We start from the raw sequence: 21,568 nt of genomic DNA, 5'->3' as shown, positions 1-21,568 counted from the left end.
AAGCCTCCTGCCCCTTCTGCTCCAAGGCCTTGCGGGGGGCGGGGGAGTACCCACTGATGTTGCTCTCCTGGACCCATCCGTTCACCTCCAGCACAGACAGATGGCTGTGTTTTGAAAGACTCCAAGGTTGATCACTGCCCCATCTTTGTTCAGGTGCCTCTGTTTCTCTTCTCTGTCTCGTAGCCAAGAGATCAGGGACTTGCTACACTTTAGCAAAGTGTATAAAATGATAGGGACCAAGCCATCAGCCTGGGAGCCAACCATGATGGGAATAAGGATGTGGCTTCTCGGGTCCTGCTCTGTGCTCTGCCCTGAGGGGCGCCTCTCCGTCCAGAGTGCCTGTCCTCTGAGGCCACGGTGCAGCATCTCCCCTGCTGGATGACATGGGCTTCAGTGTCCACAGCTTCGTGTCCTGCACAGTGCTTGGTCGCGGGCAGTGAAGACGTGGGTTGGTTGGCAGAAGCTGCCCTTCTGGCAAGAAAACACTGTCAATGAGATGTGTCTGAGTAGGGATGCAGTCCCAGCGGAGGCGAAGAAGTAAATGGAGGGGGTCCTGGTCAAGGATTAGAGCCCCGCCCTCTAATGAGAGGTCACCCCACCCACGCCATGCTCCTCAGTCCCTAGCTTGGAGGAGTGGCATACAGTGTGGCCAGGGTCCCTGCAGAGGGCGCCAGGAGCTCGCACCAGCAGGTCAAGCCTGCCCCGAGGGTGAGGGCGGGGGAAGGTTGTGGCTGGGTCTCCGGCTTCTGGCCCAAGTCTGTCCAGCCTCTCAGGCCCCGAAGCACTGGCGTCTTGGAGGCTGGAGTCTGGTGGCCATCAGACTGATGGCCCCTGAAGCAGGTGTCCCTGGGAGCGGAGGCAAAGAGCATTCAAGGGCTAGCAGAGCCTCCATGCGAGGGAATGGCAGCTCCAGGCTCCAACTGACCTAGTGATGGTTAGGGGGCTGTGGTATGTGATACCTTCTTGGGGAGGATGACAGGTTGTCAATAACAGACCCTGGATCTAAGGGGAAGCTGAGTTGGTTCTAGGACGCCCTCTGTCAAACCCTGACGTCCTCCTAACGGGTGGGAGCTGTGGGCAGAGGGCCAGATCCCAGCCAAGGGAACATAGGCATGGGGGGGGCAGGGATCTGGCCACCTGAGGGCACCCTGACTCCAAGATGAGAGTTTGGGTATAGGGCCAGGCTCAGGAAGGGTGGGGAAGAGTCGGAGAGCAGGGCCAGGAACATGCCAAGCGATCAGGGCACCTGCTGCCACCCACTGTGTAGGCACCAGGGCCAACAAGTGGCTCAGGGATAATGACCCCCTTCAGCGAACAGGTGCATTTACAAGGCCGATTGGGGACAGCCTCAGCCCTCCACCCAGCCTATCTTGGGGTGCCTAGTTGTAGGTTGCAGGCTTAACCTACCAATTAACCCTGACTGGGGTATCCTACCCACTAATAAGCATCATTAAGTAAGGGGGCCTGAGGTCGTCATGGCTTCTGGAGGCCTGAAGGTGGGAAGGGCAAAGGCACTAACCTCTTGGCCGCTGCGCTCCTGGGCTCCACTCCACCCTGTGGCTGGAGGCCCCGGGGACAGGGAGGCAGCAGGCCCCTGGAGGACAGGGGGAAGCCAGATGCTTCCTCCTGCTCCCTCACACGTGGCCCTGACACCCGCCTGCCCACCAGCTCCGGAAACAGGAGTAAATAATACAGGGGGACGGGGCCTTGGGTGTGTGGGGAGCCCGGCGGAGGCCACTCCCGCTGCTCCTGGCCTGGAGGCGCGGGTCTGGGGGCCGGAGGTGGGGCCACCAGAGAGAAGGGCAGTGGGAAGGGGAGGTAAGAGAGCTCCCTAACCCCTGGCAGAGGCTGGACCCCTTTTGGACTGGCACTGGAGGGACAGGACACCGCAGGGTCGGACGGGGGGTGGGGGGCGCCCAGGACAGGCGGGGAGCGACAGAGTCCGCGCCAGGCCTTGGCTCCAGCCCTTTCCGGCCCTTATTGTCCTTGGTGAGAACAGGACACAGTCTGGTTCCCACTGCCTGGCCCCCCAGCTCTGCTCCCCAGGGGCTTGGGAAGGATGTTGGGAAACAAGAGAGAGCCAGAGACTCATAGAGACAGAGATGCTGAGAGATGCAGAGACAGATACAAAGGGGAAAGGTTCAGTCAAAAGCCAGCACTGAAGTTCTTTGTGAGCAGAGGCCCTGGGCGCTGTGGGAGCCACAGAAGAATGGGAAGCCGGCCGGAGGCCCTGCCCCCTCGGGGGCCTCCAGGAGGGCCTGCCCCGACACTCTCTTTCTGGACTTAGCATCGGTCACAGAGCCGCCTCTTAGGCGGGCAATGGCCGGAACCCTGGTCCGGGCGCCAGTGGTGGCACTTAACTGTTCGGCTTCGGGTAGCTTTCTTCGCCTCTCCCAGCAGAGTGGAAGTCCCTCGGGGGCAGGCCAGGATCCTGCTCCCTAACCTTGCCTCCCCAGCGCCCCGGGGCCGCGAGCAAGCCGGCCACACAGAGCTCGTGCAGAATATTTGCTTCGGTTCCTAGAGAGACAGGGAGGGAGGCCCCTGGTGGCCCCGGAGGGAGGCCCTGGCATCACCTGCAGTGACAGCCAAAGGCTGGCAGGAAGTGCCCCAGCCCCTCCCCCAGCCCCTCTCCGGACAGCCTCCTCTCCTCTGCCCCCTCTGCCCTGTCCCTCCCCCCAGTCTTTGCAACCCAGTGCTTGGGGTGGGGCGGGCGCCCTTCCCTCCAACCCAGTCTCTTCTACCTGGGCCCACACAGCTGCCCCAGGCCCTGGTATCTGGTGAGGCTCCAGATAAGCCTCAAGATGAACAACGGAAACATGTTTGAAGTGTTTATGCCTAAGGAACGAACGCTTCTACTTTTTTTTTAACTTTTAGTTTTCTGTTTATTTTTTTAAAATTTTATTTGTTTGTCAGAGAGGGAGAGAGCGAGAGTGTGAGCCCGAGCAGGAGCAGGGGGCGCGGCCGAGGGAGAGGCCGGGCCCCCGCCGGTGCGGACTGGATTCTGGGACCCTGGAATCATGACCTGAGCTAAAGGCAGACGCTTAACCGACTGAGCCACCAGACGTCCCAAATGCACACTTTCTGACACAAAATTACAATATCATACAATCATGCTAGTAACAAGATTATTAAGGATTTTTAGGAAGTTTTCCTTCGCGGGGAGCTGCAGACCCTCTTTTTACAACGTGAGGTCCTGCGATCATGGGCATCTCGGGTTCGTGTGCTTCTGTCTGTATATATTGGAGATCCCGAAACAGCAGTTCGGGCCCCTGGTATGGGGGGTTCCTTCTGTCCCGTCGGAGGGCTGTGGTGTGCTGAGCGCAGGCAGAGAGGACAGACCAATGGCCTCGGGTGTGAGGAGCTCTTCTCTGAAAACGCCCCTACCCTCAGGCTGGGAGAGGGGGGTCCTGCCCATTTGAGGGTGAAGCTGCCCTGCAGGAGTGAGGGGGCGGGAAGCCCCCCCGCCCCTCTATTGGGCTTTGCTGGGCCCCGGGGCTGCTGGGGCTGACCTCAGGCTGCTTCACGGGGCGCACCGGCGTGTGAGGGTCTAGGGGGGCCCACCCCGAGCCCCTCCTCTTCCTGCCTCAGCCTCCAGCCCCCATTTCCAGCCTCTGTGGAGAGTTCCAGGTTCCAGACAGGACTCCGGACGGTGGGACTTGGGGCTTGAACTCGGGATGACCTGCCCTCTGGTTTCGTCTTTGAACCCTTAGCCAGTGGAGGTCCTCCAGCAAGCTGCGTGAGCTCAAACTGAACCCCGACCCGAGCGAGTTCAGGTCCCTCACCGCCATGTGGATGGCGCGCACCGGCGGCCAAGAAGGCCAGGCCCGGGAGGAGGGGCTGAGCGGCGCCGGGGTGCCGGCCCGGGGGCGTCGGGCAAGCGGTCCCACGAGGACTGCCCCTGCCCCGCAGCGGCGGATGGGTTCAGACTTCCCCCCAGCCCTGGTGCTGCCCCGGGTCTCCAGTCTGCGGGGTGCCTGGGGGCGTCCGTGCTCACCCCTGAGGCCTGGCCCTCTGCCCCCTGCTCCCCACCAAGGTCAGGAGGAAGTCGAGGGTTTTGGTTTTTGTTTTTAAAGATTGTCTTTATCTATTTGAGAGAGGGAGAGAGAGAGTCTGCAGCAGACTCAGCCTGGAGCGCGGAGCCCAACGCGGGTCTTGATCCCATGACCCTGAGATCGTGGTCTGAGCCAAAACCAAGAGCCAGAGCCTCCACCGACTGAGCCCCCCGGCACCCTGGAAGTCAAGTTTTGACAGAGTGAGACCCTGTGGGCTTTGGATTTGCCAGTCACTGTGACTGCATGAGCCAATTCCTTAAATCTCTTTCTGCATCACATAGGTCCATCCATGAGCTCTGCTTCTCTGGGGAACCCTGAGGGATAGACCGTTTTCGTGAAATGACATGCAGGAAGGTGAAGGAGAAGTTAAACTAAGCTGCTCAAGATTATAATGAAGGCGTGTCTGGCTGGCTCAGTTAGGAGACTGTGTGACCCTCGATCTTGGGGTTGTGGGTTCAAGCCCCGCGTTGGCTGTAGAGATTATTTAAAAGTTAAAAAAAGAAAAAGAAAAGAAAAAACAATTTGCTACCTGAAGGCAGGGCTGCGGCTGAACTTCAGACCTGGGGGTGCCCACCAAGTTTCTCGAGCCAGTGTGGGCAGGCACGGCCCAGCCCCCGGCCCCAGCTGCCCCCACGTCCTATGCTCGCCCATCCCAGCTGGGCCTCTGCCGCTCCCGGCGCCCGGGCCTCGCTGTGTGCATGGCGCCCTCCGTCCCCCCTCTGCCCCTTACCTGGCTCTCCTTCCCCTCCTAACGCCGCTCATTACTCGGCACATTAAATACTGATCGGTTTGTCTGTCTCCCACCACTTACTTCACCGAAGCAAGAAACATCTCGGTTTTCACTGGATGTTTCACTGAAAGCGGGTGGTTTGTCTGGTCTGTTCCCTGGAACATGGCTCCAGGGAGGACAGGTGCTTGGCACACGTGTGTTCAATAGACTCAGGGTTCCTCGAGCAGTGCACCGTGGTCAGGCCACATTTTGAGCTCTTCACGGGAATTCACCTTCCCCCCTGCATCAGTTCCAAATGGGCCCAAAGACCAGAATCAGCCAGGTCTGTCTCTCTGTGGCCAGGCCTATGACAGGGGCCCTCCTCCTTCAGGCTGGCATCTCCTCCAGCTCACCTCTGGGAAGCCCTGACTCACCCAGCCCCTCTGCCCCACCCAAGCAGCAGCGCCATCTCTGATCGCCCCTGGCCCCTCCAGCCTGGCTATAATGTGGGGAGTGTCCCTGTTAATTACACGTGTGTCTGTCCTGTTGCCTCTGCAGAGCTGCGGGGGCCCTTGGGACAGGGTTGGAGGCCGTGCAGCCTGACTAACTGGGGCCTCCCCCAAGGACTCAGTAATCAGCTTGGCCCCCGTGGGTGCCCAGAACGCTCAGCCGCCTCCCACCAGACACTCAGGCACACGTGGGGGTCACGCACTCTTCTAGGGCTGAAGGTGCCCGACCTCAGAGACCAACACCCCGCCCCACAACACACATCCTTTCAAGGGACCTCTAGCAGCCCGCCCCAGCCTGCCTTTCCAGCCTCATCTCCTGCCACTCCCCCTCGAAGCAGTCTTCGTCCAAGAGACAGCCTCAGAGAATTACACCCCGAATCTGGGCTTTGTTCAGTGTTCCCTGGGCCATGCATGCCCTCCCCACCTGAACAACTCTCACTCATCTTTCCAGTATCAGCCGGGGCTTCAGGGCCTCTGTGAAGTCAGCCCTCCTCTGTGTGGGTCTCATTTTGCATAGGACCCCCCACCCCAGTAGACTGTGGAATAAGGGCTCCCAGATTTGGAGCGTGTCTTTCTCTAATACCAAAGCTAACAAAAGCCGAAAACCCGCACAAACGAGCTGAGCCATCCACAGGAGTAACTTACCTCCGAACATGGAAGGGAGGCTGGGAGGGGCGCCCTCAGCCCCGAAAGGGGACCAACTCCCCATGCAGGCTTCCCACGTGCACACACTGTTGTCAGCATCCTACCTACATCAGCTCCTTTCCTCTCCAGGGCAACCCCAGGAGGGAGGACCAACTGTCGGCTCCACTATTTAGGTGGAAAAACTGAGGCTCAGGTTCATACGGCTAAGGAAAAGAAAGAGCAGAGACCCAGCCTCAGGACAACCAGACTCTAAAACCCCCAAGCCCCAAAATATACACATGTATGTATTTTTTTTAATAGGCTCCACGCCCAACATGGAGCCCGGTTTGGGGCTTGAACTCACGACACTGAGATCAGGACCTGAGTTGAGATCAAGCGTCGGACGCTTAACCAACTGAGCCCCCCAGGCACTCCTAAAAGCCCAAACTTTAATCTACTAAGCCATGGTGCCTCTCATACGCTACTATAATCACGTGTAGCATGTCCTATGGCTCCAGAAGAGCGATGGCCTGCAGAAAGACTGAAGAGAAAGAGGTTGGATGGTAAGAACCTGCCGGCTCCTGCCGAGCACTATCCAAGGCCAAGGACGCTGTGTGCAACAGGCGGGAGTCTCTGGAGTAGTTCTAGTTCATGGGACCATCAGATGGGAACCTGTCCTTCCTTCTGTCCCTTCGGCATTACTTTTATTTATTTATTTATTTATTTATTTTAAAAGCATCTTCTTTTTTATTTTATTTATTTTTTTTAGGATTTTATTTATTTATTTGACAGACAGAGATCACAAGTAGGCAGAGAGGCAGGCAGAGAGAGAGGAGGAAGCAGGCTCCCCGCTGAGCAGAGAGCCCCGCAGGACCCTGGGATCATGACCCGAGCCCAAGGCAGAGGCTTAACCCACTGAACCACCCTGGCACCCCTTGGCTTTACTTTTATTTTATTTTATTTTAAGATTTTATTTATTTATTTGACAGACGGAGATCACAAGCAGGCAGAGAGGCAGGCAGAGAGAGAGGGGGAAGCAGGCTCCCCACTGAGCAGAGAGCCCGATGCGGGGCTTGATCCCAGGGCCCTGGGATCATGACCCGAGCTGAAGGCAGAGGCTTAATCCACTGAGCCACCCAGGCACCCCTTGGCTTTACTTTTAGAGAGGCATTGTTAGGTTTCTAACACTGTGCTGGGTCCTGGAGCCACACTGTCCCTGGGCGAGCCGCGCAGGGAAGAAAAACTGATCATCACGCTTAGTGCGAGCTGTGGAGGGCCCGGGTGCTCAGAGGAGGAGGATGGTGGCCAACCCTGCAACCTTGGAGGACATGAAGCTTGAGTGGAACACAGAGAAATAGGGACCCACATTTTCCTGTGGCATATTTACGGTCTCACTTTTCACATTTTGTGTGTGTGTGTGTGTGTGTGTGTGTGTGTGTGTGTGTTTAAGGCACTGGGAATTTATTTTGAGATAAGGTGTGAGATTAAAATCTAACTTAACTTTTTCTTTTTTTTTTTTTTAAAGATTTTATTTATTTATTTGACAGAGATCACAAGTGGGCAGAGAGGGGGGAAAGCAGGCTCCCTGCTGAGCAGAGAGCCCGATGTGGGGCTCGATGTGGGGCTCAATCCCAGGACCCTGAGATCATGACCTGAGCCAAAGGCAGAGACTTAACCCACTGAGCCACCCAGGCGCCCCATTAACTTTCTTTTTCAAATGGTAAGCTAGTTGCAAATGGTTTTTAAATCCTTAGTCTTCCCTTACTTGCTAGAGCTGCCATCTCTATTACATGCAAATTGGTACATTTTCAGAAATCTATTTCTTCACTTTTTATTGTGATGCACTGATCTAGGGAGAGGAGCGCTATACTGGGGTGGCAGAGTCAGCAAGCTCAGAGGTCACATTATGTGGGGTTTGTGTCATGGTCTCATTTGTGACTTGGAGATACAGTCCCCACTCCATATGGGGCTGTGAAGACTGAATGAGACAATGCACGACAGCACTCAGTCAGCAAATGTCAGTTATCATGATGACCCCTCTCTGCCCCCTCCTGGACCAGGAACCAGGAGGTTGAAACCACTAAGCACTGAGCCTCGAGAAGGATGGCATGGCATGGTTCTTCTACTCACTATCTGCCGGACCTTGGGCAAGTTACCATTCACCATCTGTCTGTTTTAGCTTCCTCATTTATATATGGTGATAGAAATGATCTACTGCACATTCTGTGAAAATTAAACACGACAATGTCCCATAGGGCACAACATATCATAGCCCTTCAATGTTTATTTTTCTGATTATTATTATAATGCTGTAATTTATTATCTGTCTTTATGTGTTGTAGGGCAAACCCCTTCTCATTATCTTTCCCAAAAAACTGTTCTTGGGAGTGGCAGTCTTTCTGGGCAGGTCTACTGGGGATGGACAAACAGAATTTCTGATCTACAGAGCTGACAGCTCACCGCTGAACTGCTCTGGGAGGGATTATGAGCAGGGAGGTCTTGAGTGAACAACCAGGAGCGTTTCAGATGGAAAGGGAAGTGGGTGGAGTGGGGCTTTGAAGTTCATATAGCAAGAGAAAAATTTTTTTTTAAGATTTTATTTACTTTTTGGCAGAGCGCACAAACAAGGGGAGCTGCAGACGGAGAGGTGAGAATGAGGGACTCCAATGTGGGGCTCGATCCCAGCACCCTGAGATCATGACCTGAGCTGGAGGCAGACCCTTAGCAGATGCTCAACTGAGACACCCAGGTGCCCCTCTAATAATAAAAAAAAATTTTTTTTAATCTGAAAGTTTTTTTTAAAGATTTTTAAAAGATTTTAAAGATTTTTTTAAAAAAAGATTTTATTTATTTATTTGACAGAGAGAGATCACAAGTAGGCAACGAGGCAGGCAGAGAGAGGAGGAAGCAGGCTCCCTGCCAAGCAGAGAGCCCGATGTGGGGCTTGATCCCAGGACCCTGAGACCATGACCTGAGCCGAAGGCAGAGGCTCAACCCACTGAGCCACCCAGGCGCCCCTCTTAGAGCAAATTTTTTATAAAGGTTTTTGTCTTTTTGCTTTAACAACAGAATCTGCATAGTGTGAAAAGCAAACCCGTTTTCCAAAGGCACCCGATGACCCCCCAGTGCCCCGTGCCCCAGTTCTCCCGGGCGCCGCCCCGTAAGCCCCGCCCGCGGTTCTTGGCGGCCTCCCTGCGCGCGCATCGCATTTCTCGGTCAAGTGCTCACATGTGTATTTCCTCCCTCCCCTGTTAGACATAACTGACCGCCGGCCGCGGAAGGCGAGGTGATGGGTCTCCCGACCCCGGACCCCGTCATATCTCCCCCTCCCCCACCCACTCCAGGCAAACGCGTCCCCGCCTTGCGTCCCCGCCTTTCCTCCCCCCGTGCCGGGCGCTCGCGGTCAGCGCGGGGAGAACGGCTCCAGCCGAGCTGCCGCGGCCCCCGCCGAGACGGCGCCTCCGTACAATCTGCTTTTGTTAGTGAACATCAGGTGCGCGCGACTGAGGCGCGGGTGTCCGAAGTCTGGAGCCCCCGGGCCGCCGGGTCTGAGCCGCGGGTCGCTCGGCCGGAGGCGGCCTCCGTCTCCTCCCTCCGCGCAAAGCCTCACGTGGGGGCGTCTGGACGCGACACTCTGTGCTTATCTTAATTACGTAGTTATCTGTTACATAATTCTCTAAATTAATTACCTTAATTTTGTAGTTACCAGGTGGACCCTCGGCCCCGGCCCGGCCCGGGCTTGCCGATGCCGTCGCCGACCTCACGCTCGGCTTGACCCGCCTTTAACTCTGCGCTGAGCCCGGTCCTTCCCCACACCCCGTTCCGGCCGGTTCCCCGGTCTGCTGAGTGGCCCGCGCCCCCCGGGTGTGCTCCGGTCAGCCGCAGGGGCGGCCCGGGGCGCGGGGCGGGGCCCCCCGCGGGCAGCTGTCGTCCGTGCCCTTCCCCCGAGGCCCAGCGTCGCCGGGCCCTGCCCCCGCGCCCGCCGCGAACCCACCCCGAACACCGCTGGGTCCACACCCGCGACCCCGCAGGTGGCCCCCGGCCCCACGCGCGTCCTTCCTGGGAGCCGCCCCCCCCCCCGGGCTGCGGGCGGCACCGCGGCTCCCCACGTCTCTTCACAGGTGCGACGACCCCGTCCTAACAGCGCTCTCGGGGCGCCGCGGTCAGTGGTCCAGGCCTCTGCTCGGGGCCGGGGGCGCGCGCGGCTCCGTTTCTCCGAGGTCCAGCCCGGTGACCACGAAACGTCCAGCGAAGGGAAGAAGACGTGCACCAGATTACATGCCCATCTCCTTGCAAAGTTTGAGGCTGTCCTCGGCAGGACGCCAGCCAGCGGGAGGCGGGGCCCCGAGGGACAGAAGCGCCACCGGAGCCCCCGGGCCCTCGGGCCGTAATCGCACGCTCGGCCAACGCAGCGGCCACTCACGCGGCGGCCGCCCCTCCCCCAGGAACCACCGCGCGGACTACAGCTCCCAGAAGGCCGCGCGCAGGCGGCGCGAGAGCCGCCTCCGCGCGGACTACAGCTCCCAGAAGGCCGCGCGAGCCGAGAGGACTTCCGGACGCTGACGTCGGAGCCGCGCCGGGCCGGGAAGTCCGCGGCGGAGGTGAGTGCGGGGTGAGGCCCGAAAGCGGGGCGCGAGCTGGACGCGAGCCGCGGCGGAGCGGCCCTGGGGGCAGGTGTTACGGAGGGTGGGTGAGGGGGACAGAGAACTGGTCTCAGGCAGAGAAGGGGTGGCGGGGCGGAAGGGACCGCGAGCCCCGCTTTCTCTCCCCGCAGTGCCCATGACGAAGTTAGCGCAGTGGCTCTGGGGACTGGCGCTCCTGGGCTCCACCTGGGCGGCTCTGACCACGGGAGCCCTGGGCCTGGAGCTGCCCTCGTCATGCCGGGAGGTGCTGTGGCCGCTGCCGGCCTACTTGCTGGTGTCCGCCGGCTGCTACGCCCTGGGCACTGTGGGCTACCGCGTGGCCACTTTCCATGACTGTGAGGACGCCGCTCGCGAGCTGCAGAGCCAGATCCAGGAGGCCCGGGCCGACTTGGCGCGCAGGGGCCTGCGCTTCTGACACCCCGGCCGCGTTCCCCCGCAGCCTCCCTCCCGCCGCCCATTAAAGAGCAGCTTATTTTCTAACTCTGTCTCGTTTACGGGGAGCGGGAGCTGGGGATTCCCTGTCCCAGCCGTGGGGGAGGGGGGCGCCTTCCTGGGGTCACCTCCGCTATTATCTAAGCATCCTTGTCTGCGTCCCGCCTCCTTCTTTGTTCCGAAGGAGGCAAAGACCCCGTCTGGAGACCTCTCGAGAGGGAACTGTCATCTCACTTTCTTGGCTCTTCTGACCCCGACAGGAAGGACTCCTGGAAGTCCTAATTCTGTTCTTCATTACACCCAGGCTCCGATCTCTGAAGGCCTTCCTAGGGCTTTTCGCCGTCCTGGTTCCTTCAGATTCGTCTTCTGAGCCGACCCCAGCCCATGGGACAACTGTGGGTCGGGCCGTGCACCTTCTGCCCTTCACCAGAGCAGACAGGTTGAGAATCACCAGAGACTACGCTTTGATGGGCAGGGGTAGGGAACGATTTATTTTAAGGCACATTCTAAGGATTTCACCTCAACGTCTACAATTTAAAAATATAATCTATAAAAAATAAGTGATTCATCTCCCAAGTCCCAGCCAATCTTCCAAGCAAAACACTTTCTTTGGTCCCTCGGTTCTCAGAGTTGTCTTTTTCCTTTCCACAACCCGCTGCGCTCACGGAGCCGGTCAGCAGAAACAGCTGCGACAAGGAGCTCTCTTTGGTAGCAGGTTGGCTTTAAGGTGCCCAGGGGTCGGGTGAACTCCCTCAGGTCTGCAGGAGCAAGTGGTTCCTGTCCTGCTCCTGGGAATACTTCCAGAAAAGCCAGAGGCGAATGACGCTGGTGAGGACCCCTGGTAGGTTGGGCACCTGAAGTCACAAGGGCTGCTATGAGGAAAGGGGCTGATTCTCCACCGTGCACACCTGTCACCCGTCCCTCTCTGTGGCTTACCATGATGTAGGGATCGCCTAGCCGAAACCCATAGAGGGTCCAGGAGGCGGAGGTGAGGAGGGTAGCAATGGTGAGTGGGAAGGAGAGACGTTGGGTTGATCTTGTCTGAATGATCTTGGCCTGCGGAACGAGGTTGGAAGACCCCTATTCCAGACACACCGTAGAGCTCCACTTGTCTACGAATTTCCTCAGAAAAAGGGCCAAACTCCTCTCTGATCTTCTGTTACCTAGCCTTTCCCTCTTGCCTCCCACTCACCTACCACTACTGCCCTGTCCTCCAGGATCTTCCTTCCTTCAGAGGGTAAGCTACAGCCTCTGGCTAAGGGACCCTGACCCTCCTCATTGCCCCCACATCCCTGGACAGCCCCCACTCACCAAGTCAGCCAGTGGTGAGAGGTACATGCTGATGGTGAAGACGCTGCAGAAAAGGCCCAGCTGCCGGAGCCGGGCCTCAAGGTTGGGCACCAGGAGCCAAAAGTAGCCAAAACCCAGGAGAAGGACCCCCAGCAGGGTCGCAGTTTGGAGGAGCACCGGACGCTGCAGGGGAGAGAGGAGCCTTCCTTCTAGACGTTTCCAGCAGCCCTCTTGGACTCACTGACCTTGGGCTAAGCCTCTTTCCCACCAGTGACAAACACATGTCCCATCCCCCACAGCACTAGCGGCTTCTAGGAGAGAAGGGGTTTGTTTTTGTTTTCCGTGTGAATTTGGTACACACAGTAGTAACTTAATACATGCTGGTATGACTGGGGAAGCACAGCTAATCAGCTCATTTCTCAGCCACTGGCCCTGACCGAAGGAACTACCAGAGACAAGCCCAGTCCCTCAGCTAGCTGGGCGGCAAGGGACCATCAGGCCAGGCAGAGCCACCCGCCTGCCAGAAGCGCGGGGCGCGGCGCTCTGTGAGTGTCAGACGGCGGCTCCACGGAGGAAGGACCGCGAGGCTGCAGGGCCTTCCAGGAAAAGGCCGCAGTGCCGGCCTCTCCTAGCCTTCTGGGAAGCCCGGCAGGGCGCGCGGCAGAGAGGCGGGTCCGCGGGAGGGCTCTACCTTCCGAGGGCAGTAGTGCAGGTACACCAAGATATACGCGGTCTGAAGCACGGCGCCGGTGGCGTTGACGAAGACTAGGGTCCCGTCACCCTTCAAGGCCCCGTAACTCATCCAGCTCAGGTTGCTGCAGGGTGGACAGGAGGGTCGTTCGCCGCGGGGATGAGGATGGGGGGGGACCCCAAGGGGCCTCTTCAGCGTCCCCCCCCACCTTTCCCGCCGCAAACGTCGCCCCTCTCACTTGATGTCGGTGGTGAGAAAGGGCAGGAACTGGACACTGTCCACGCTCCGGGTCGTCCGCATTTGCCTGAGGTCCGAGCTGTAACGGGCCCCGAAAGCAGAGGTGAGAGATGGGAAGGGAGAACCGAGCTGCTGGGGAGTCGAGATCCCCGACGCCTGTGGTCGCCCTCGGACAACTGCAGGTCCCGCCCCCGCCCGCAGCTCTCTGGCTTCTCGCTCAAGTGCCCAGCCTCGCCCACGTGCCCTGGATCCCTCGACCCGGAGCCACTTTGACCCAGGTTTCGGATGCAGCCCGGAGCTGCGGCCACCTCTCTGTCCCCGCTCTCCCTTCCTGACTTCCAGTCCTGCCCAGCCTCGCCCGGCCGCGCTCTCACAGGCCGGTGGAGTACATGGCGAGGGTGAAGAGCACGCAGGCTCCGGAGAGGAGCGAGTCGGCCACGCCGCCCGCCTCCATCTCCCCCTGCGTCGGATCCTGCGCCCCGCGCCCGCGTCCGCTTACTGGGCCGGAGCCCGCGCCGCCGGAGCCCCGCCCCTGCGTCGGGGCCCCTCCCCCTCCCCCGCGCGCCGCCGTCCGCCGGAAATGGACCCGCAGCCCCGCCCACAGGACGTACAGCCGGAACCAGGCCCCGCCCCCGCCGCCAGGCCCCGCCCCCGCGGGTCCACGCCCTCGGGAGACCTGGTACCATGCTGCCCTTCCAGGTCCTGGCGGGTAGCAGGCCCCGGCTCCGCGGACCTGCCCGGGACACCCGCCGCCCCTCACTCTCTGCTCACCCCCCGACTCACCCGGACCCCATCCTCAAGTCTCTGGCGCGTGAGCCGCCGTGGCCGACCTCAGTTGCCGGACCTGTCCGGCCCGGAGCCTGGGTGGCACCCTCACCTGCCCAGCCTCTCCCCCGGTTTGCTGAAGCCTCTTCCCAGCGTCTCCCCTAAATAAGGGGGCTTGCTGGGAATCACAGTCTGTCAGGCCCTCTGCCTTCCGCCACACCGCCAACCTCGGGGACTGGGCCGGTGGGCGGGAGCACTGTCGCTGACCCCCCAGTCCGGCTACAGGACCTGCTGCGGACAGCTCTCCCTGCAGCCGCCCACGGCCCACTCGCCCCGGTTGCTGCGGCTGTCGGACCAGGCGGCCGGCCGTGCCTCAGCCGGTGTTCCCCCGACGCGTTCAACCGCAGGAGCCCCCCGGCCGTTTGCCAAAGCCCAGCGCTGCCGGAGTGGGGCGCAGCCTGGAGCCCCGGAGACTGCCGCGTGGCGCACAGAGGAAGCACCGCACCGTTCGGTGCTGGCCCGGGCACACGGCAGAGCGGGCACACGGCAGGGACTCGGTGGTGCTCAAGTAGGGGGGGGAGGGCAGACGAGCATGTCCGAATAAAGAAACAACATTGCTTTATTTTTCTGTATAAAAAAACTCCAGTTGTAGAAATCACAGACACACAAGTTTATGTACAGATCCTGTATGCGTGGGCTCTGCCCTTGCAGCTACACTCCAGGCACGGGGTGGCACAGCCCCCCTGTGGGCACCGCTCTGGGCAGTGCTGCCCCCAGCTAGGACTGGATGCAGTGCCTGGTTACAGACCTCTCCATGGCAGCTCCAAAGACTTCCGGAAGCCTCGGGAGAGACACTGGATCAGCCCAAGCACGCTGCCTCTCTGCTCTCTGGCTCCCAAGCATGGAACCGTCTCGTGCTTTTCCGTCCGTCAGTTCATCTGGGCATCCCGGCTCTTTCTGGAGGGGCATCTCTGCCAGGTTCAGTGTCCGCCTTCGTGGCCCCAGGCCCCTTCCAGCGCGGCCCCTGCAGTGCCCTTCTTAAGAGGCCACGTCCGCACGGCTCGCTTCTTTGGCTTGAGGTCAGGAATGGTGGGGAAAGGACTGTCCCCACTTCTTGGTCTGTCCCTGGGGGTGGAGCCAGGGAAGGCACTGGCAGCTTTGATGAGCTCCTTTGGGTCAAAACCCTTAATACCCATTTTGAGGCTGCTGAGTGGCAGCTTGTGCTTGTGGCGGGAACGGTTCCCAGGACCCGTGAGGGACGCCTCTGTCCTGCCTCCTAGCCCCGTTCCGATCGTCAGGTCAGATGTGGAAACCCCCTCACGGGGCCTGCAGCAGCAGCAGCGGCAGCAGCAGCACAGCCCAGGCCAGTGGGAAGAGGCGGGGGGCAGCACTGTGACCGATGCTGTGGAGAACCTGTGCGTCTGGATCATCTGCAAGGTGAGCGGCCCGTGCCAAGGTGAGCGGCCCTACTGCGGCCCTGGCCCCCAGCTCCACGCGGTTCCCCCAGCCCCCGCCAGGCAAGGGAGCCGCCTTCTCCCCTCCCGCGAGCGGACCCCAGGCCCGGCCTGCTCCAGCTACCTACCTGCCAGAAGTCTCTTCTCCTGGGGGTCGACGTGGGCCTGAGGACCGTGAGCTGGAAGGAAGAGTGGCAGCTGATCAGGGCCTGTCCTGGGGCGGGGGGCGGGGGGGGCTTCCCGGCCATCCCAGGTCACTAGCCCAGGCCCCGAACACAGCTGGAGGAAGGAGGCGCACATGGCTCTGACACTCACTGATTTTGCCATTGACGGTCACCTTCAGCCTCAAGCACTGGTCTTCCTGGAGGTGGATGGGTTTGGCTGCAAGACAGACCCGGGCAGAGCATTAAGGGAGGAAACTTCTTTGGGAGAAAACACAAGTGTAAATGCCCCCTCTTCCGGCTCATCTGTGAGTCTCACCTTCCTCGTTTGCCCCCTTTCTGCCTCCTGTTCAAGCTCCCACTCTTCGCAGTGACTCTTGGCTTTGGAGGTGCCGCTAAAAAGCACACAGACCCTGTCCTCTTGCCACAGTCCATCCTTCACTCGCCCCAGCCTGAACTTGGCTGAGGCCTTCACACTATGCTCCCCCTACCCAGGCCCCACTGAGCAGATTTTCTAACTCCTGAAGCCACCAGGGCCTCGCCACTGGTCTTAGGACGGAGTCCAAACTCCTCCACACTTCCTAGGCCCCCGTGATGAGCCCTGTCCACCTCTCCCCACTTCCAGGGTCCCTCCTGCTGCAGCCAGACCGAGCCATACGGAGTTCCCTGAAGATGTCATGGTCCCTCTGCACATGGCCCCTCGTGCCTAGCCAGAGTCTCTGCTTGTCCTAAGCTCTTGGGTCATCTGCCCCAGGAGCACGTCCCTGAGCCTCCCGGGCCTGGCAGGTACCCACGTCCCTTTCCCAAGGCTATGAATCTTCATAGCCCACTGTTCTAATGGTCAGTCCCCTGTGTGTGTCACTTTCCAGCTTTCTGGAGGACAGGGACCCTACAGTGTTTTATCTCTGTGCCTGCTGTGCAGAGCGGAGCGCCTCATACACAGCAGCTCATGCCACGCTGTCACACGAATGCATGAACACAATTCAGGATGGGAAGGAGTCATGGGCGCCTCTGTACTGAGCACGTGCCTCCTGCTGGCCTGGCCCCAGGTGGCCGGCACGCGAACTGAGGACTCACAGATATAGTAGTAGCTGTGTCCCTCCTTGAACTCCTTGCCCAGGGTGAAGGGCGTGAAGCGCTGGAATTTCTCCGACAGCTTCTCCGGGCCGTGCCTGGCGCTGGGCTGGTCGCACTGCCAGCGGACCTGGTCTTTGGACCGGGGCTGGCACAGCTGGTACTGCTCGTGCTCCACCAGGTACAGGGTGTACCGCTCCATGGCGGCCTCCGCCACCGTGTCATCCTCGTAATGCGGGCAGATGATGTCCAGGTAGTCGTTCAGCTGCACATGGACCGTGTAGTCCTCACTCCGGAACCTGCACGAGTGCGGTTGAGAGAGAGCCGGCGGTCACTCGGGGGCCTGGCTGGGGCTGCGAGCTTCCAAATGTTCACTGGGCCCCGCGAAGATTTTTCCAGAATCCCAGCTCCCCATATTTATGGCTCTTGACCTCTTCAGGATCTTTACACCATCTTCAAACACGCCTGCCCCCCAGCACTACCTCTCGCTCACCCTCTAAATAGTGTTCACTTTAGTGCCCTTCGGGTACCAAAGCACTTCACGTGGTCCCCACATCGTCACCCACGGAAGGGGCCCTGGCAGTGTCCTTAGGTCACGGGTCCTGCTCTTCTCCGGGAAGCACTTCCCCAAAACTGTGCTCCCAGTGGCTCTTTAAAATGCTGTCAGCCCTCAGTCTGAGACCCTTCCGGGCAATCGGGGTCAAGGAACCCCGGCTCTCGCAGCACCTGCGGCTTTGGGGTCCCCCACTCCTGGCCATTGCCCCCCACCCCCAGCCCGAGCCCCTGGGTGCATTCACAAAGGTCGACTGAACCGCCATCCCCAGCACGCCCGGCCGGCAGCAATCCCCCTGCCCGCTCCTCGGCTTTGGGCTCAGGCCTCCTTGTCCGCTTCTCCCAAAGCACCCCAGAACTCCCAGTCCCTTTACTTCCACAGCCACACTGCCCACTCCGAGGAAGAGCGCCTGGAGGCCTCGGTGGGAGGCCTCCTCTTCCACCCGCCAGCCCCGGGGCAGCCGGCTCCCTCCCGCAGGCCCCTCGGGCTCCAGCCGGGCGGCCCGACACCTGGCTCCAGCCGGGGCGGGGTGGGATCCCGGCGGGCGAGGGGCCTACCCCGCCCCCCTCCGAGCGGGTCAGCCGCTCTGAACTCCCCGGCGCTGCCAGCGGGACTCAGCACTTGGCTGCCAACCGACGCCGCGGCCCGGCTGGGGGGAGGGCAGGAGTTCGGACGGGAGGCCTCCGGGGTGGGCACCCCTTGCCCCGGCCGCGGGCCCCCCCCTTCCCCCACCGCGGCCGGGCCTGGGGGCAGCGTGCCAGCGCTCGCCCGGCTACTCCGGGCTCCGCCCCCACGGGGACGCGGCGAGGGGGGAGTCGCGGCGGCGGAGGGGGAGGGGAGGCGGCGCGCGAGTGAGGGAGAGGCTTTTAAAATTCCTCTCTGGAGAGATAAACAGAGAAGCCATTTCAGAACAGGTATTTCAGCTCTGGGCCTGGCGTCTTTCCCCCATTCCCGTGACGGGCACTGACTCATTCCTCGTCCGCCCCTGCCACCCGCCCCAGCGCTCAGGAGAACCTGCGAGCATCTACCTTGCCCCCCGCGCATGCCCCCCCCCCCCGACCCCGGGGCCACGACCTGCCCTGGGCCGGGTCCGGTCCTGCAGGCCCAAGGAGCTGGCGGGTCTGAGTGGGCGGGGCACCGAGGAGCCCGGGGGGCGGCTCTCGGCAGCCCCGCCCTCCTGCCCCAGCCGCCTGGGGCCTGGAGATCCCGCCGATGCCCACTGCCCTGAGTCACCCCGGCCGGCCTCACCCCCAACCAGCTCCTCGCCCCCTCATCCGTGCTGCAAGCTGACCCGGCCTGGCCGCCTGGGCACTGCACTCCGCCTGGCTTCTCTTCAGTCCTGGGGCTGGAGGAGTGTGTGTGTGTGTGTGTGTGTGTGTGTGCGCGCGCGCGCGCACGTGGGGCCAGATGGACAGGGCAGAAGCTGTGCTTGCTGGGGGCACCCATGACTCCCCTCTTGGGAGTACAATCTGTTCCACTCAGCGCTCCTCTGACTCTGGCTCCCGGTCTGGGAAAGGAGGGCAGCGGCGGCGTCAGGGAAGGCTGGGAGGGGGGCAAGGAAGAGGCTCCTTCCTGAAAGAGAGGAAATCTGGGAGCTTGGGAACGGAAAAGGCCAGGTTCCCCCTCCCTACTCATGGCTTCCTGCCCCTCCTCCTCCTCCAGCCAGCACCTGGCATGGGCATAAACAGGGACTTCGCTCTCTCCCACTAGGACAAGATCGGAGCAAGGAGCTGAAGAACAGGAAGCCAGCGCTGCGGCAGAGAGGGCCGGCCCGGCTGCCCCTGTGGCCAGTGGGCAAAAGGGCACTGGTCCAGGGTTGGCAGCTGGCTGTCACTCCCAGACCCACAAGCCCCAGCCCACAGACCCCTACCAGGCAGGGTGGCCGCAGGGTCAGAGGGGGCAGGCGTGTTAGGGCTGCGGTGGCCAAGCGGAGTGGAGTGTTTTTCCCGACCCCAAGTGGCCCAGCCCCCTCTCCCTGCTCCACCCTGCCCCCCTCTCCCCTCTTCCCACAAATACTGTTCCTATAACTTCAGAAAACTCAAGGGCAGGAACAAAGGGTCCAGTGGGGCTTCTTCCTCCCAGTACCACTTGCCTCCCAGCTCCAAACCTGCCCGGGAGAAATTAACTCCTTCCTGCCCAGAGCCCTCTGTCACCCTGTTAACCCATTCCACTCCTTCTGAGCCTTTCCTCTGCCCTCCCTCTGCCCCCCCATCTCATAAACAGGTGACTCCCTCAGCCTATGTACACACCGCATGTGCCCCTGTTATGCCGACTGGGAAGACCCCTTGTGTGTGGAGGGGGGCTCCCCAGGGTCATCTCAAACACAGAACACAGACGCTAGAAGTGGGAAGGCCAGGTCCTGAGGGGGCCTGCCGAGGGGGCCTTCCAGGATTGCAGTGACCATTCTGCTCACGCCTGATGTCACATCAGGTACCTGTCCATGTGGGCAGATGTCCAAGTGACACACAGAAGCTTTTGTGGCAGAAGGGCCTAGAACGAGAGCCCTGGCCGGCAGGAACTGTTCAGCAAGCGCCCCTCACTTCAGGGTAACAGAGGTGCCGGAGAGATGGAAAGGGAGGGCAGAGAGATCCCTGTGCAAGTAGTCCCGGGAGGTTCCTGCCCGGGGGTGCGGTACTCCCCCGGGAGAAGGGAGGGGGAAAAAGTCTACGGAATCCCTCCCGCCTCTGGTCAGGGTCTGGCCGGGACAGTTACCGGGGCCAGGGGGGCTCGGGGTGGGCAGTGCCACCCGGGCGGCCGGCCGGAGACTCGGGGCTTACTTGGGGTTTGAACTGTTCCAGAAGACGGTGTGGCGGTCAGCAGCGGCCAGACTGCAGCACAGACCCAAGAGCGGGGCCCAGAGGAACTCCATAGCGCTGGGCCTGGCCCGGCCGGGCGAGGACGACGGGCTCCTCCGGGTCCGGGTTCCCGCGGGCTGTCTCGGCGGCGCCCTCTGCACCGGGCACGGCTCTGGCCCCTCCGCCAGGCGACTCCGCCTTTTGGGCCGGCGCCGCCCGCCGCCCCGGCCCGCCCCCGGCCCCGCCCCACCCCGCCCGGAGCGCGGCGGCCGCGGGGCTTGGGGGCTGGGAGGTAGAGGAGGCGGAGGAGGTGGGGGAGGGGAGGGCCGCGGAGCCGAGCTGCCTCCGAGCGCCGGCCGCGACCAAGGTGCTCGGCGCCGCGACTTCGCTCCCTTGCGGCTCTGCAGGCGACCCCGTGGGCCTGTGCGGGCCGCTGGGTCTGTGTCCCCCGGCTCCGCGGCGTGCGGGAGAAGGGAACGAGCTGCACGTGCGGGTCCGCGAACGCCCGGTGCGGGACCCGGTGGTGCTGCGCCGCGCACGGGTCTGGCGGGCTGCAAGGTCGTCCACAGGCCGCGCACCTTTCCCGAGCCTGGCACGCCCGGGCTCGGGCGCCCGCGTGCCCACTCTCCTCCCACCCGCCTTTCCCGGACTCCGCTCGGCTGCCCCTCCCCACACGCGCTGTTTGTTTTTGTTGGGTTTGTCACTGTTGTCTTTGTTCGGGAGATTGTGTCATCGCCTGGATGCCGGGAATAAAGTGCGACCCTGTGTGATCGAGTGTGTCACGCGTGCGGCTGGGGCTGAGGGCGCCTCTGCCCGTCATTAACAGCGCGAGCGAGGGACACTCGGGCTCCTGGGCGTTCTCCCTCGTTTCCAGGGCGCCAAAGGGCGCTAGTGACGTGCCTGAGTGTGCGCGCGCGTGTGCGCCAACACACGTGGGGACCGTGCGAAGGGGCTTTGAAAACGGACTGAGAGTCCGGGCCTTCACCGAAGGTGACTAACTGGCACCACGCCTGTGCTCGTGTTAGTGAACGGCGTGTCTACACTGGGGAAACGCGCACCGGCGAGCGGGGCATGCGGGGAACGGCGGGGGCTCCCACGGCGGCCCCGGGCTGGGCGGCGGAGGCTCCCCTCCGCTGGACTTGGCCTCCCCGAGCCCCGCTCCCCGCCGGGATCTGCTGGCGTCTGGGCAGGGTCCGCGCGGGGGAGGACAGGTGTTGGCCGAGGCTCGCGTGTGCGTCTGGAGCGGGAGGCCCGAGGCCGTGTGCCTGCGTGCGTTCGGGGGCTCGCGTGTGTCACCGCGCGGCTGTCCGCGCGCCCGGCTGGCGTGGCGAGCGTGTGCGCCTTCCTGGCGGGCCCTTCCCCGCCGCTGCACCTCGCCGGAAGCTGCAGACCCGGGGCTGCCGGCCGGCTCGGGCCCAGCTCCCTGCAGCCCAGGCCGCTTCATCCTCTTCTTTTACGGCCGGGCCTGGCGACAGCGCCTGTAATTACACGCGGCCGCGACGCCGCTGCCAGTCGGGCGCAGAGGTCCCTCGGGGGAGGAGCCCGGGGCGAGGAGGGCCGGGGGCTGGCCTCCGAGGGC

The 21,568-nt window shown here is 61.6% G+C and overlaps 3 protein-coding genes across 5 annotated transcripts; 1 reads left to right on the top strand and 2 right to left on the bottom strand.

Moving 5' to 3' along the window:
- The first annotated feature begins 10,370 nt into the window (after nt 1-10,370).
- On the top strand, nt 10,371-11,017 carry DPM3 (dolichyl-phosphate mannosyltransferase subunit 3, regulatory). Its single transcript, XM_080824897.1, has 2 exons — nt 10,371-10,495; nt 10,669-11,017. The coding sequence occupies exon 2, from the start codon at nt 10,674-10,676 to the stop codon at nt 10,950-10,952; it is 279 nt and encodes a 92-aa protein (XP_080681023.1). The 5' UTR covers nt 10,371-10,495; nt 10,669-10,673; the 3' UTR covers nt 10,953-11,017.
- Nucleotides 11,018-11,441: 424 nt separating this feature from the next.
- Nucleotides 11,442-13,743, bottom strand: SLC50A1 (solute carrier family 50 member 1). 3 transcript variants are annotated; one of them, XM_080824892.1, is made up of 6 exons: nt 13,687-13,743; nt 13,189-13,266; nt 12,951-13,074; nt 12,281-12,442; nt 11,906-12,025; nt 11,442-11,823 (listed from the first exon to the last, which is right to left on the bottom strand). In XM_080824892.1, the coding sequence occupies exons 2-6, from the start codon at nt 13,248-13,250 to the stop codon at nt 11,722-11,724; spliced, it is 570 nt and encodes a 189-aa protein (XP_080681018.1). In that variant the 5' UTR covers nt 13,251-13,266; nt 13,687-13,743; the 3' UTR covers nt 11,442-11,721. The 3 variants fall into 3 exon arrangements, with proteins under 3 accessions (XP_080681018.1, XP_080681017.1, XP_080681019.1); XM_080824891.1 differs by having other exon boundaries at nt 13,562-13,717; XM_080824893.1 differs by having other exon boundaries at nt 13,496-13,701.
- An 810-nt stretch (nt 13,744-14,553) lies between these two features.
- On the bottom strand, nt 14,554-20,997 carry EFNA1 (ephrin A1). Its single transcript, XM_080824894.1, has 5 exons — nt 19,972-20,997; nt 16,645-16,940; nt 15,722-15,787; nt 15,535-15,585; nt 14,554-15,382 (listed from the first exon to the last, which is right to left on the bottom strand). The coding sequence occupies exons 1-5, from the start codon at nt 20,061-20,063 to the stop codon at nt 15,270-15,272; spliced, it is 618 nt and encodes a 205-aa protein (XP_080681020.1). The 5' UTR covers nt 20,064-20,997; the 3' UTR covers nt 14,554-15,269.
- Between the last annotated feature and the right edge of the window lie 571 nt (nt 20,998-21,568).

Source organism: Martes martes (genome assembly GCF_963455335.1).
Source record: "Martes martes genome assembly, chromosome: 15".
NCBI classification, from domain to species: domain Eukaryota; kingdom Metazoa; phylum Chordata; class Mammalia; order Carnivora; family Mustelidae; genus Martes; species Martes martes.
Note: the sequence above shows the minus strand (reverse complement) of the source record. Positions and strands in the feature narration are given on the sequence as shown.

Bases quoted from the DNA above. Each gene is read 5' to 3' on its own strand.
- DPM3 (XM_080824897.1), top strand. From the start codon at position 10,674: ATGACGAAGTTAGCGCAGTGGCTCTGGGGACTGGCGCTCCTGGGCTCC.
- SLC50A1 (XM_080824891.1), bottom strand. From the start codon at position 13,641: ATGGAGGCGGGCGGCGTGGCCGACTCGCTCCTCTCCGGAGCCTGCGTG. The intron at 13,267-13,561 runs GTGAGAGCGCGG...GGCCCGTTACAG, and splicing joins GCCATGTACTCCACCGGCCT to CTCGGACCTCAGGCAAATGC. The intron at 13,075-13,188 runs GTGAGAGGGGCG...TCCACCCTGCAG, and splicing joins TTTCTCACCACCGACATCAA to CAACCTGAGCTGGATGAGTT.
- EFNA1 (XM_080824894.1), bottom strand. From the start codon at position 20,063: ATGGAGTTCCTCTGGGCCCCGCTCTTGGGTCTGTGCTGCAGTCTGGCC. The intron at 16,941-19,971 runs GTAAGCCCCGAG...GCACTCGTGCAG, and splicing joins TGGAACAGTTCAAACCCCAA to GTTCCGGAGTGAGGACTACA. The intron at 15,383-15,534 runs GTAGGTAGCTGG...CTCACCTTGCAG, and splicing joins GGAGAAGAGACTTCTGGCAG to ATGATCCAGACGCACAGGTT.